General features: G+C 42.3%; 1 protein-coding gene and 1 pseudogene across 2 annotated transcripts in view; one reads left to right on the top strand and one right to left on the bottom strand.

Annotated features, from left to right (window-relative positions):
• Positions 1-3,452: 3,452 nt before the first annotated feature.
• On the top strand, positions 3,453-4,550 carry LOC138109142 (pre-mRNA-splicing factor 18 pseudogene; annotated as a pseudogene).
• Positions 4,551-11,793: 7,243 nt separating this feature from the next.
• The window catches only part of WFS1 (wolframin ER transmembrane glycoprotein), a 33,163-nt gene continuing 29,856 nt past the window's right edge, over positions 11,794-15,100 (bottom strand). For both annotated transcript variants that reach the window (XM_069014478.1, XM_069014479.1), the window contains exon 8: positions 11,794-14,445. In XM_069014478.1, the coding sequence (XP_068870579.1) occupies positions 12,637-14,445 (1,809 nt within the window). In that variant the 3' untranslated portion in view covers positions 11,794-12,636. The remainder of the gene's footprint in view (positions 14,446-15,100) is intronic.

Genomic DNA, 15,100 nt, shown 5'->3' with positions numbered 1-15,100 from the left:
CAAGTTGGTAAATTCCTGCCAGCATGTGCTTTGAACAAAATTTAGCACCAAACAAAAAAAACCCAAACAAACACAGAATTGTTTTGCATTGCATCTTCTGGATTGAATGTGTTTTGGTCTTGAACGATTTTTTTTAAAAGAGGGTTCTTAGAGTATTCAGACAGTGATATCCATCCTGACCTTCAGATGGCAGCTTTGGCTTTGATTGTAGACAAATTCTTGATCTGAATTTGGTCTGTAGACTACTCCCAAAGCATCTAAGCCCTATTAAAATAACATTTCCATTACCTAATTAATTGTTTGAAGCTATTTTCAGTGATTATTTATTGAAGTTATAGTTTGTCACCTGAGGCAACATCATGGCTTGTTGTCGTGGAAACATCTCTGCTGTCATGAGCAATGAATAGGGAGGGAGGAACAGGAGAGGAACTACAGAGGAGATGCTTTGTTGAAATGCCTTGCTCTTTAAAGTGATGAAATTATTTCAGATAAAGGCAGGCCATGCTGAGATTGACACACACTGATTCCCGGGATATTACGGGCTCTGTGGGCTTGGTTCAAGCCCTTTCTAATTTAGTATGACCCAGCTCCTGCTGTCAGGCACTTCTGTCTCCATGGTTAACAGCAATGTTTGCAGGGCCCTATCTGTTCCCAAACTTGCTATTATTGCACAAAAATCCTGCCATCTACAAAAATAGAACAACATGTCTCTAGCAACCTGCTGTCATCTATCTATTTGATTTGTAAAAGATGAAGAATCAGTATTGCAGGGTTTCTCTTATTGGCCTTCACCTGATGTGTGATCTTGCCTCAAGTTTTCTGCATTCCCCAAATCCTTGTGTTAACTATAGTCCATGGGTACCTCAAGCAAGAGTTGCAGTTAGAATTTCCCTTAAATCAGCATAGCTTCTACCTAAGTTTTTATTAAACTCTGCCAATGATTTTCTCTGTTTCTTTTTGTGCGGATAACAAAGAGTTAATAAAAAGATTTAAGCTCCGATAAACTGTTATTATTATTATAATTTTTTTTGCATCTGAGACATGAAGATGCAGGAAAAACAGGGTATCCAGCAGCACCATCAGAACCATATTTTGTCACTACTCACTTTACTACAGAACCAGACAATTCAGATTGATGCTGACAGGCTTATTTTATAAGATCTTAGAAAAAGGAACATTCTCAAAACCTTCTGAGCTGCAAAGCAGCCAGGCTGCACTTTTCACAAGTTTGCCCTGCACTGTTTCATATGCTGTTCATTTATCATTGTGCAGTTTTTAATCACACAGAAAAATAAATCTTTTTCCTCCCTTTTCACAGTCTTGGATTGCAGGCACACTCCACAGTGATGCCTTTGCTCGGCATCTGTTTAACTTTGCTTGTATCTGCCAGGGAATCGGCTTCACGAATGGTTATCTATTTTTCATAAGAGGATTTTTTTTTCCCTAACCGCATTTCCTCCTCGAAATGGAGTAAAACCAGACCCTGATTCTTTTGTTCCTTGGCGGTCCCTCTGGAGACAGCGGCAGAGGGAGGAAAGCGCAGCGTGAGCCTGGAGTGCCACCTGATGGCACAGGAGGCAAAGCGCCAGGTGAGGTCTCTGCCAGCCGGGGACACCTGCCCTCTGCCAAACTGGAAAACGTACCATTTTCTTGCAAAAACTCCTGAATAGGTAAAGCAAACAAGCACAGCAAAGCTCCAGACAGAGATGTGCTCTCTCTGGAGGTTAATGCCCCTGCATTAGGACACGACCTCCTGGATGCCCTAGGTCTGGGCTTTCTGACTTTTGAAAGAACATACTGAAGAAGTATAACTCACCAACAGGTGGGTGATGCACTGCGATGTTTCTGACATCGAACTGCAGATGAGAACTAAATCTCTGCCAATAATTGAGGCTGGACACGTGAATTGTTAATTACCTTTGTACATCATTCACTGACGTCTCTGTAAAGCCAAGGCAGATGTCATTAACACTGACTAATCCAACCTCATAACAAACAAAATGCCAACCAAATGAAGCTACAAACTTGGCAATGAAATGAAAGGATTTTAAGTGAAGTTTAGGATTTAGCCCATACAGACCACTTTTTCATAAAACTTTTTTTTCTAAAATGTACACTAACATGTAATTATAAGATTCATGGGCAGGGTTAAGAGAAATATCAGCTGACATGAGAGTGTGAATAAAATCAGATGCACTGGCAGCACCACAGGAACTCAACTGGAAATACAGCAGCTGTGGCACGAGCTGTGGAGAGGCTGCCCTGTGCTGTGGTGGAGCTGCAGAGGAAGGCAAGGGAGTGTTTTGTGACAGAAGAGAGAGTGTATCCCCAGGACTCCAGAGCTGGCACAGCCAGAGCTCACAGCGTGATCTTCATTTCCACTTGGACCGAATTGCCAGAACTCACACAGCCTTGCTCCCAGGCTGTGGTGCTGTTTCTGACAAAGTGTAATGATTGGTCATTCGAAGTAGCTGCCCAGGGCACACCCGACACCTCAGGCTACCAGCTGGGTGTTAAATGAGATAAGGAAGAAAAGGCAAACCTCACGAGGCAGGGTAGTATTTCCTTTTTCTTCACACCAAAGATTCAACTGTGATAACTGCCTCCGGGGAAGCACCAGCAGTGCTTCCCATCCTGAGGAGTTATCTCTGCTAATGGGCCATCTTGTACTCAATGGCACCAGCAGAATAGGCAGCTGCAACGACTTAGACAATCAAGGACTTCCAAATATCCCATGACTCACTGTATTACATCATTCCATTGTGAAACTCCATGCCCAGGGGGAGGTACTGAGCATTCCTCCCCCCCCCCCCGAACCTGAGCAGATATAACTGGGGACTTTGGACATTACCACAACCACCACTGGACGGATCCAGAGGAGGACCAGAACTTCCACAAGACCACCCCTTTTGACTGCAACCATCACTTGATAGGACTGTGACTACCACCCTGACCTATAGGGTGCCAGGTTGTACTCTGATTTTGTAGCTTTAAGCCAGTTTTCTGTGTATCATTGCATTTATTTTAATATTTCTATTAAATTTTAACTCCAACCTGAAATCTCTCTTAAGGTAATTGAGTGGGGTTCATTTCTCCTGCTGGTTTACTTTCAAGCCAGCACATGTATTGGCACCTGATGTGTGGCTTGAGAGAGAAATTGGAATTACAATTTTGTTCTAAAGCATTTGTGTATTGGGATACAAAACTCCCTGATCATCATGATGCTCGATGTATTCATGTCAGTGTTGTACTTTACCCTATGTATGTTTTGGCATATGGGGCCCTATTTACCCATTATGATGCTCCTTTTAAGACCAGGGGAACAATCAAAATTGCTCTGTTAATATACTATGTTTATGGCATGATAACATCAGAAGCAATGGATTTAATTTGGAATGTATTTTCAGTTTTGTTTGCCTCTCCTAGTCTGGGCTGATACTTCTGGGACTGCCATGGACATCCTGAAGCAGGAGATGAGCAGGAAGCACCAGCAGCTGGAGGAGAAGGAGCTTCTGGGGGGAAATAAGAAGTATTTCAAACACAGTGAGTTAGCTGAAAAAGGAAGAGAAGGCCTACTTCCAGAGATGTGGCTACAAGGTACAGCAGCAGGAAGATGAGGAGAAACTACTGTCTGCATCAAATCCAGTGCTGGAACTTGAAGAAGCAGAGGACAAGTTACCAAAGACTCTTTCCAGACAGGAGGTTATCAGGAGGCTGCGAGAGAGGGGTGAGCCCATCAGGCTGTTTGGAGAAACAGATTATGATGCATTTCAACATCTAAGGAAGATAGAAATTCTTGCACCTGAAGTGAACAAGGGCCTGAGAAATGACCTGAGGATGCTTTGGATAAGATTGATCAGCACTATCGGAATGAAATTGTAGGTGGCCAAGAAGCAGGAGATGATGACTCCCAGAATGACCTGAAAGTCCATGAGGAGAATACTACTATTGAAGAACTAGAAGCTTTGGGAGACTCCTTAGGACAGGGTGATGATCACTATGATATGGACGTCATAACAAAGGTCTTGAAGTTTCTTCTGGGAGTTTGGGCCAAGGAGTTGAATGCCAGAGAGGACTATGTGAAACGGGGAGTGCAGGGGAAGCTGATCAGTGCCACTCATAAACAGACAGAGTCCTACCTGAGGCCGCTCTTCAGGAGACTCCACAAAAGGACACTTCCTGCAGACATCAAAGAATCAATAACAGATATTATTAAATTCATGTTGCAAAGAGAATATGTGAAGGCAAACAATGCCTATGTCCAGATGGCCATTGGAAACGCTCCCTGGCCTATTGGTGTCACCATGGTTGGCATCCACGCACGGACGAGGCGGGAAAAGATTTTCTCCAAGCACCTGGCCCATGTGCTCAATGATGAAACTCAAAGGAAATACATACAGGGGCTGAAGAGGCTCATGACCCTTTGCCAGAAGCACTTCCCAACAGACCCATCGAAGTGTGTGGAGTACAATGCTCTGTGAGGCTCTGCAGGGGCCAGGCCATGACTCACATTTTGGTCTCCAAGACCCCGAGACGATGTAAGAGGTAGAGCGTGTGCCTGAACATCAACAGGAACTGTGTCTACACAAACCATGGCTGAGTGTGGCAGGACATCCCCCCCGCCTCTACCAGCACCTCAGCTGGTGCATAGGGATGAGATAACACAGGCTGGGACAAATGCCTGATGGGGGTTATCGCTGGTGCCAAGAGGGCTGAGACCCCCAGCTAAGAATAAACATCTTGGTCTGGAGAGCAGATGTAGAGAGAGATAAAAATTAAATATCATTGACTAAAGACACTGCTTTACAATATAAAAGCTACACAAATTTTCACGGAGACAGAGGCCTCTTACACGCTCCCTGGAAACATGCAGAGCTTCTCCCACGAGGTTTGGATGCATCTCCATGGATACTTTTCTGGAAATTGAGAGGAAGGATCCTATGCATGCCCCATCAGAAACTTGATGGTAAGATACACTGAATCCTAATCTATACTATTTCTTCACTAGCTGTGATATTAGCCTCACTCGTGCTGCATTGTTTATTTACTAGTAGTGTTTCTTTTGTTTATCCTGTGTAGTAAGTAAATCTGTTTAAGTCTTATGTCTGTTAAACTTGTTTATCAAATAAATAATTCATTTTATAATAGACCTAATCAGCCATTCTTAAGAACTTGCAACAAGAGTGGGCTTTGGGATACTGGCCACCTTGGTAAAAGTACTGTCTACTGCCAGAGGCCTGGGCAAAGGCAGAAGATTGTTTAAAACTCCCCTCTCCATTCGTAACACTGAGCCAGAGGGAAGAGGAAACAAAGCAAGAGGCACCACATCCATGCAAACTGTTGCAGAGCCGGAAGGACAGCCTAAGCCAGTAGCAGTTGCCCCTGTTCAGAAAAGGAAATCAGAAAGCAAATCAGTCCACATAGTGACTGATGATGAGGCAGCAGGACCTTCACACCCAGCAGAAGAAATGGAGCCAGAGATCATCACTTGGTCTCTATCCCTGGGTGAGCTGCAGAGGGAGTTCACTTGCCAGGTGAATGAGTCCATCCTTACCTGTCTGCTCTGCATCTGGGATGTCTCAGCCAATGACACCATTCTGGATGGAAGTGAGGCTGGGCAACTGGGATCCCTGTCCCAGGATGTGGTCATTGGCCGGGGTTGGGAAAACCCAGGAAACTCTTAGCCTCTGGCGGCGACTGCTGGCAAATTTAAGGGATAGATATCTTTGTAAGGAGGACCTCCATGTGCAGCAAGCACAATGGAACACAAGGGAGCAAGGTATCCGATGTCTAAGAGGATTGGCTGTGCTGGAGATCATCTTTTCAGAGGACAAGGGATTCCCTAAGAGCCCAGATGGTGTCCAGTGCACATTGTAAATGTGGTTGAAATTTTCACGGCTTGGACCAGAGATGTACTCCCATTACGTGGCAGTGCTGCAATGGAAGGAAGGAGAGGATGGGGTGGGCACGGTCAGCAAACTAAGGATTTATGAGGACACTGTCATGGCCCCCTTATGGGCCCATGCCTCATCTGTGGAAACAAAGCTGGCTGAGCATGTCCAAAGCTTGGAAGAGAAAACTGAACAGGGCCATCAGAAACTGAGACAAGCTCAAGGAGGGAATTTTCCATATCTTGCCAGGACAAACAAGTCTCTGCTATTAGGAGCAGACATCCCCCAGCCAAGGAGAGAGGGTACATTCTGCGAGGCAGTCTAGGGTTTTCCCTTCATGAGCATGGAGAAGACATGAGGAAGTGGGATGGAAAGCCCACCTCTTCCTTAGCAGCCCAGGTACATGAACTGAAAAGAGGAATGACTACATGCAAGAAGCACATGTAGGGTCAATGCTGCTCTGGTCTCTCATGGACAAGACTCCTGGTGGTGCAGGAAGATGGTATGACCAATCCTCTTGAAGAGACCTCCAGGTCACACTTAAAGGAAGAGAGAAATGTGTACCATGACCAGAACTAGAAGGGCCCTGCCTCTAGCTAGGTAGAGGAAAGGGGCAATCAGATCTATTGGACTGTGTGGATCCAATGGCCTGGCATGTCTGACCCACAAAGATATATGGCTTTAGTTGACTTTGGTGCTCAATGTACCCTGATGCCATCGAGATATGTGGGGGTGGCCACAGTGCTTCAGCCACACTCTTCCTAGCTTCCAAACCTGTGCTGCACATGGACTAAAGGGGCTTTGGAGGCACAATGCTTATGTCACAAATCTACAGCATTCCTACTGTCAAGCAATAAAGATATGTAATGAAGGGAACATTCCACTGGCCAACCTCAGGCACTGCAGGATATGCTACATTAAGACCCCATCTACACTGCATGTAGAACAAGCCAGGCTGAGTTGGGGAAACTCAAGCCTCTCCAAATGGCCCCTGAAAAAAACCCCAACCTGGTGCCTATTATCTAGAGGTAGGTCAGGAAGATCCTGGCACCTTAAAAAAGATAATGTGAATGTAGAACAAATGTTTCAATAGAAAAAATTTGCCAGGATTGAGACCCCAGCACTACCTGGGAGGAGAAATGGCCCATGCTAACCCTCACTTTCTGTACACAGGAGCACCAAAGACCTCCAGGAGGTGATATTACTAACAAGAGTGTTTGAGATCACTTAAAAAATCATTGGCAAGGGTAAGAGCAAAAGTCAGATTTAATATTAAGTGACAAAGCACAACAAGTTTATTGGCAAGATTCACTCTACTACTTACAGGGCAGCTAAAACACAACAAGGGAAAGCAAGCAACAACAAAACCAAACAAAATCCAAAATCAAAACAGAAATGAACTGAGAACTATCTAGGGGTGTGCATGGGTATGTGTGACAAAAGACAGTGCAGGCAAGGATGAAAAGGAACACGGCCGAAAAGCTTGATAACACTCAACAGTACTTTAACTCAATTTAGGCCTTAAGCCTAGCAATTTAACATAGGATGCAGGAAGCTGTAAATGTGTTGGGGCAGAGGATCCAGCCAGACCCAGCAGAGGGGATGTTGTTTTTACTGCAGCTTGTGAAGCATAGCGAGCCCTATTTGAGCAGGTAGTGCCATGTCTCCAGGTGTGCACTCATCAGCCTAAGGCAGGCTGTTGATGTCTGGGCTGCCAAGTCACAAATTACTGGTATTGTCACTGCCCTGGGAACAGATCTTCCTTTTTTTGCAAGTTTGAAGGTAGTGGCCCACTGTCTGGACAAACGATAAGAAAACACGCTTGTCCTTCAGGACAAGCAAGTGGGAGTGAGTTAGAATGCACTGGAGTTTCACTGCTTTATTTTCCTTGTTGCAAAGTGAGACACACAGTGAAGGAGGATTTCGCATGCCAACCCACAGGTCATCTGGGGAACAGGGAGAGGGGAGTTAGGGCTGAAAGAGTCTGCCAGATGGCAGAGGTTGTGGAGGGACAGCTCACATCTGGTCCTGAGAGCCCCAAGGACAGGACAGCTCTAGGGACCACTTCCCTGGCTGTGGGCAAACTGAAGGGTCAGGTGGCTCTGGTGTAGAAGCAAGGCATGCACTGGCTGTGTGTATAAGAAATACTGCCCACATGGGGCATGTGCTGTGCATGTAACTGCTTCTTGTGTACAAAGCTGATCATCAATAACCTCCTGCTCTTTTGATTCTGGTGTATTTTCAGAAGTGTGATTATATATACACACACACATATTTTTCAGTAGTTTTTCAGTAGGATTGCAAAGATCCTCAGCTCCTTCACCAGCAGCCCACCCCAGAGGAAACACCCCAACTAACTTAGCATTCAAATCACCATGTGCAGTAAAAATCATCACTTCTTGCACAGATTTAAGTGAAAATTTTTGTCAGATGAAAATGCTGAAATTAATGTTGTGAAGCTGCAATCTTACAGAAGCTGCTTCATGTAGCTGTCAGTGGGCAGATACATATCCAATTTTCTTCCATACTCATGTAATATATATTTTAAAGGAAGGCTATAAGCAGCGTTTCTATGTTCCTGTTCTGCTTCAAAACCTGAAGTTCAAGCTTAGTTAGAGGGGGGGAAAACACAAGTTTTCTCAGTGCTTAACATCCATCCTTAAGGAGAAAGTGACAATTGTCTTTTCCACATCAGGCATTTATAAGAGGAATAGCAGAATGGCAGTGTTGTTTTTTTTTTTTTTTTTTTCCGGAGTAAAAATTAATTAAAGCTTTGGAGTAACAATATGAAAATAAATGAACCATCTTAATGCATATAAACAGTGATGTGATTTTGTGTTTGGTTTCCAGGCATCCCATTTGCACGCAACATTTGCTTGAATGGAGGTGCCAGAGCAGGTATGTTATCTCCTTACAAGTTGGCAAATTGCACCTAATTTTTGCTGCATGGATTAGTATTTTTCTAACTCAATGACCTAGTTGTTGGTTTCCTTTATATCCATCTGCTGTTCAAACAATTGCAGCTGTGAAGCTGAGGTTGGAGCGCAGCCTCTTTCAACCTCCTTCAGCTATTACTGGATGTGAGCCTTATCCTGAGAGGCTGCAATGGGTTTCAAAAGTACTGAAAAGGTATTCACAGTCTGGAAACTTCTTTTGCCTTTTCCAGTGGAAATAGAGAAGGTAGAAGGCAGACAGGCAGCTCAGTGTAAGAATATAAGAAAACAGTGCACTACCCCAGTGGTAACACAGAAACACAGAATGGTTTGGGTTGGAAGGGTCTGTCAAGATCATCCAGTTCCAACACCCCTGCCATGGACAGGGACACCTTTCACTAGACCAGACTGCTCAGAGCCCCATGCAGCCTGGCTTTGAACACCTCCAAAGGATAGGGCAGCCACAGCAACTCTGGGCAACATTCTTATTACTCTGTATTACAAAAAAATTGCAAACAAATTTCCAGTTAGTAACAGCTATTTTATGGCGGTTAAAAGACCCATTAGTTCTAAGAAATAAAACCATTTGTAATTCCTACAGTCCTACCGAAATAATTTATCTGGGAGAACAGGGCAAAACTCTGCATTCTTGCCTCCTGCAAGATGCTGTTAGTCATTACAGAGTGGGCTCTTAAGTTATTCAGAATTTCTATATGTGTTGTGTTGTTTTTCTGTGCTTATGGAAGAATGTACCAGTTTGGAGAACAAGGAGTACTTTTTCATGTTACATTGAAGACGAGATTCAAGTGAATATTTATTCTAAATTCTGTATATTCTAAATGCTAAAGCTGAACTTTCAGAAGAACAGCTGAACCTAATTTAGAAGTGTCAATAGCCATGTAATATCCTCCCCCTCTTCAGTTAATTAATACTAATTCAAAAGACTGAATTACTAGCCTAGAGAAAGGGCACCTGCCTTTGGAACCGTTTCTAATTCATCATATATTGAAAACTGAGTAAGAAAATAATAAATGTAGGATTAATTGAATAGTTAACAGCAGCTGCCAGATTCTGTGTCTCTTCAACCTAGGAGATGGACTGGTTTGGAATACAGAGCTGTAGCAGGAATGAAAGCAAATTATTTTGTGCTCTGTTTGCAAGGTGCAAAGTAAATAGAGGCACCCTTTGCAAAAACATCTTGCTTATTAAATTTGAGCAATTTTGTGCTTGTCAGCTAAGTTACACTTTAGAAAGGAAAGATTTATTTGGTAAAGGTTTCAGAACACTGAACACTAGACCGACAAGATAATGGAGTACCTATCCATCACGTTATCATTAATGTATTCTCTTTTTTCCATAAAAATTTAAAAGTATCAAGGAAAAACACTTGAGAACTTGCATTAAAAGGCATTATTTAAAGGTCTTGAAGTAAAATTTGCCTCCTCTGTCCCTTGTGGTTGCATTGAAGAAGTGAGAACATATGGAAAATGACCTCCAATGTGATACTGTGCAAAACTTCCCAGCTGTGCTGAAAAGAGGCACCTGATAAATTCAAGTATCCCCATCAACCTATTGCTACAGAGCACATGAATTATTTTTCCTAGGATTTAGCTAATTCAGAGTTTGGCTTTTTTTTTTCCTTCATGTAAGTGCACAAATGGTAATTGTTTAACTTTGGATCTGACCAATATTGATATGAATATCTTTGAGGGAGCTCTCCCCGTCCAAGGAACCAGATTTTTAGCTAATAATTCTAAGTCTGCAAATTTAGTAAAAGTTATATGCCAATATCCTCTTCACAACTTCCACAAAAAAGGCTGAAAAACAAGTCTCAGAGTTGTTATTATGATACAGATGAGGTACCAGGATTAAGCCTTTTGTCTCTTAAAAAGCAACCTTTCCAAAGAAATCAAGTACTCTCCCTCCTCTTGCAAAACTTCCCACATCTGACTTGAGTCACTTTTTCATTTTCAGGACATACAACTCCTAACAAATGCACCATAGTAAGTTACTAAGTTGATATCCATACAAAGGGTAAAAGCTAAAAGGAGAAATTCTAACATTAATTCTGAATCCCAAGATGGTTGCCTTTTTTTCCCTTACATGCACAAAATTGTGAAACTTCTATCCATATGTTTGCCAGGAGAAAAAAAAGTTTAAAAAATTAAGCACAAAATATTTTAAATTTCAGAGCCGGGAAGAACATTTGGGTATTTTAAAAAGAGCCTACAGATGATCTAACAAAAGGAGGAGAAAGGCCTAAGTTTGGCTTATTTCCAGTAAGGGAAGCTGTCAAAACTTGCATTTACTTGCTACCTTACTCCTTTTCTTTTCCCCAGGTAGAAAGAGATAGTTGGCAAGTTTTCAAAGCTAGAAGCACCCTGAAGACATGATTTTACTTCATAGATTATCTGATGGGCTGAAGCACGACTGTGGGGCTCTGAATGGTGGGGGCTGGACTGGACACGGGGCAGCACATCTGTAGGTGCCTTTGGCATCCTCCCAACTGCAGCTCCGGGTAATGCTCAAGAGGGTGCTCATAGCTGGAGCGCAGCCATTGCCTCACTGTCCCCAAAAGTTTCCCCTTCTCTCTCATGTTTTCACTGCTAACCCCTCTCCCTGGTCCTGGTGATTACTGACACACAAAGGCAAAAAGGAACCTAAAGCAGGCTCAGTGGGGGAGTCAGGGAAATGGCAGGATGGATCTGTGACATGCAGCCACAGTGGCCAGAGAGGTTCTAAGTCACAATGAAAGCAGTGGGAAGCAGTGTGTGTAGACTTCACAGCTACAAAAACTTCACCTGGCACACCAGATTTTACTGATGGCTTTAAAACTGTCAAGTACAACTTCAAGAATCTCACACCAGAATATTTTAAACATTCTAAATCGCAGTTTTCAGTGAAAGCTGCTATCAGCACAACACAAACTGGTCACAATGTCAAAGCATAATGAACAAATGTTGTACCCATTTAATTCAAGTTTATACTTTATGTTTATTTGCAAAATACAAGTAATTAAACAAACATTCTATTTCAGTTTCCACTATAGACTTTTAGGTACAATTTCAGTTTCTGTGGCTTGTCCATTACTGGTACCATCTCGACACCAGCCTTGGTATTTGCATTTCACACACCAGCATGGACTATATCTTAGTGTAACCAATCAGGACAAATAGCAAATTTTGTACACAATATTTAATGCAAACTAGAAGCCTGGGGACTTTATAAAACCTTGCTGGGGTGTGAAATGTTGTGCCCTTTCAAAAAACAGTGGTCACTATCTTCTGGACAAACAGTGAAACATGATTGCTGTACGCAAACCTCACTATCAGGTACTGACTCTAAAATCACTTTTTCTAGAAAACACCAAATAAATACAAGCAGTAAATGCAACATAAGTTGTTGTCAGCTACCTATTCTAAATCATACATGTGAAAATACAAATGGGCACATTGTGAATACTTAAAGAGTAAAGTGCTTTTAACATCGAGCAAGTGAATGCATCTAGTGTTGTACCACAGGCAATATATCCATTTTGGACAAAACAGTTTCCATGCAATTACCAGCAATCCCCCGCATTCATTTATAATAATCAAGTAGTATATATTACTTCAGTCATACAGGGTTTAAAGTCAGGATACAGTATGTACACTTGCAAAACTCAATCAATGCTCTATATTAGCACACTTTTTGAGCATCTCTACAGCAAGGTAGATTTTTGTTGGGGTTTTTTTACCTCTTAAGAAACCACACCTTTGGTAGTGTAAATGCAGTGGACACTGAAAATACCACTGAACCAATATGCAAGCACATTATGCAGCTGACAGGAATGGGAAGAAGAAAAAATCAAAAGCAAATTTAATGGCTTTATGCACTGTGCTCCTCCAGTCCTGTTCTATTTTCACGTGCCTCCCTGCAGGTAAGAGTTTAGACATGCAATTCAAGCAAGTGATTGCTTTCAGTTCAAAGACAGGCCATTTACTGCCAAGACGACCCTCCAGAATGGTGCTGAATTCAATTATACTCCCTTGCCTCAAGTTCAGCAACACTTTTTTAAACTCATTGCTTGCCTTCAGAACAATATCTTTGGTTATATCATCCTCCTCGATAGGCTTGCTTCCATTTTTGCTACTGAAAGGCATGCCCACAGTTATTTCAAATTTGTACCGATCAAACATTTTCATGTGGCATTTATGCTTTGTCAAAAACTTCAGACGACACAACTCCTCCTCCTCCAGTGTAACATTTTTGGGATCACAAAGAGGATAGGTTTCACCATACAAGCATCTCATCCAATCGCCAATAAAAAAGGGAAGCATATTTATTGCAGATTCTGCACTATTGTCGATTTCTGTCACGCGCACATATTTGAACCGCCCAGTCCATGTCACTCGGTGTCCTTCCAGGTGACTGCACAAAATCTGAGTACGTGCCATGTTAGTCTCCTTCCAGGCCCGGGGTCCGCAGAGGAAACCATACTGATTCCATGTCAGGGTGGAGTTGTAAACTTTCATTCCCTCAGATCGATACACATAGAACCAACAGAACAGCACTACAGCTGTAATCCACACCAGAATGAGTTTCACAATCGAGCTTCGAGTGAGAGATTTAACCACTTCAACAACAGAGAAGTTAACCTTTGTCCACCATCGAAAGAGCAAAGGAACAGCACACAAAACCAGGGTCACTACAATTTTCATGAGCTCCAAAGACAAAAACCACTTAATGACGTGGACAAGACACATCAGTGCAATGCCTACACCCAGCACTGGGAGTGCAAAGAGGAACAGGAAGTAACCGATGGATGCACGAACGAGCCCAATGCCAGAGGACTCCCGCAGAATGACCACGGAGAGTTCACACCACATAAAGCACACCAGGTATGGGACCAGGTAGCAGTAGGTGCCTTTAAAATTCCGTAGTTGGGCCATTCTAAAGAAAAGATAGAACAAGTACAAAAACAGAAGGCATGGGATGCTTACATTGATCACAAAGAAATGGCCTACAGGAACTGTAAAGAAGGTTTTACCTAAGAATTTCAAGTAGCCAAAATTCCCAGGTAATACCTGCAATAGGGATAAGCAACCTGCAGCTATCTCAGTCATTAATGCCCTTCGTGTGTAAGGTTCTGCACATGTGCTTAAACTCATGTAACTTGTCACTGTGAAGAAAACTGAGACAGTAGCTAACTCTGAGCATGGTATACAGTCTTTACTTGCTATAGGGAAGGAAAAAATTACAAAGAATACTGAGAGTAAAAAATAAATGTATGGCTCTAAGTGATTCCATCCAAAGTTCACCTCAGCTTGCTCAACATCTAGGTTTGGTTCAAAACGAAGCAGTAAGTCAGTCAAAGCACGGAAGTTTTCCCAAGCCTTACTGTCCTGAAAAACCTTCAGTGTGCAAATCACCATAGAAATGAAGGACAAATAGAATATGACTAATGGAATAATGAAGGCAAAAAAATCAATTGTCAGATTACTGATGATGAAGAAAAAGATGAGAGCATTGATATGGTGTGTTGGAACAATGGTAGACAGCCAATGCATTCCTGCCTTTGATGCAATATCTATAAGGTATTCTTTAATTTCCATAATGGCATGAAGTGGATATTTTACAACCTGGAAAAAGAGAAAGAAGCATTTCATTAATGAGCAGTTTTGTATCTTTACATCACAGATATTCTTAGCTGCAGAAGTAGCAGCCAGTTGTCTAACCTCAGCTGACATGAAAAGATTTATATTTCAGATCAATGTTGCTAATAAAATAAGATTACTGTGTCTGAGATTATTAGCTCCATTTTGATTAATTCAGTCAGATGAAGCTCAGAGGCGATTTTGTTTTCAGGCAAGATGTATTTCATTACCTTTGACACATATAATCAAATGGCTTCGTAGTCAAATATTCTGCTCTGCTAACTTCATACTGAAGATAAACTACATGGCTACAGTTCTGCAGTACCTTAAGTCATTACTTGAGCTGTAAGTACTGTACTTTAAAACATGTAACTGCCACATTCTGCCAGGATTATGCTATACATTCTATGCATATACACTGCAGGAAGTAGTGCCTATGATTCATATACACATACAGGAAGTCTTTACATATGGAGTTTTAGCTTTAAACAATCCTTCCCAAGCATCTAAAGATGCAGCTGTCAAAACCTGTTTTGGAAGCAGCAGCAGTATATTAAATTCAATTACTACACATTTACAGATTCTTTTAACTCCACAACAATAACTGTTGAGGACCTTAAAATTCTACCTATTTTACGTG

This window comes from Aphelocoma coerulescens, chromosome 4 (assembly GCF_041296385.1).
Source record: "Aphelocoma coerulescens isolate FSJ_1873_10779 chromosome 4, UR_Acoe_1.0, whole genome shotgun sequence".
NCBI classification, from domain to species: domain Eukaryota; kingdom Metazoa; phylum Chordata; class Aves; order Passeriformes; family Corvidae; genus Aphelocoma; species Aphelocoma coerulescens.
Note: the sequence above shows the minus strand (reverse complement) of the source record. Positions and strands in the feature narration are given on the sequence as shown.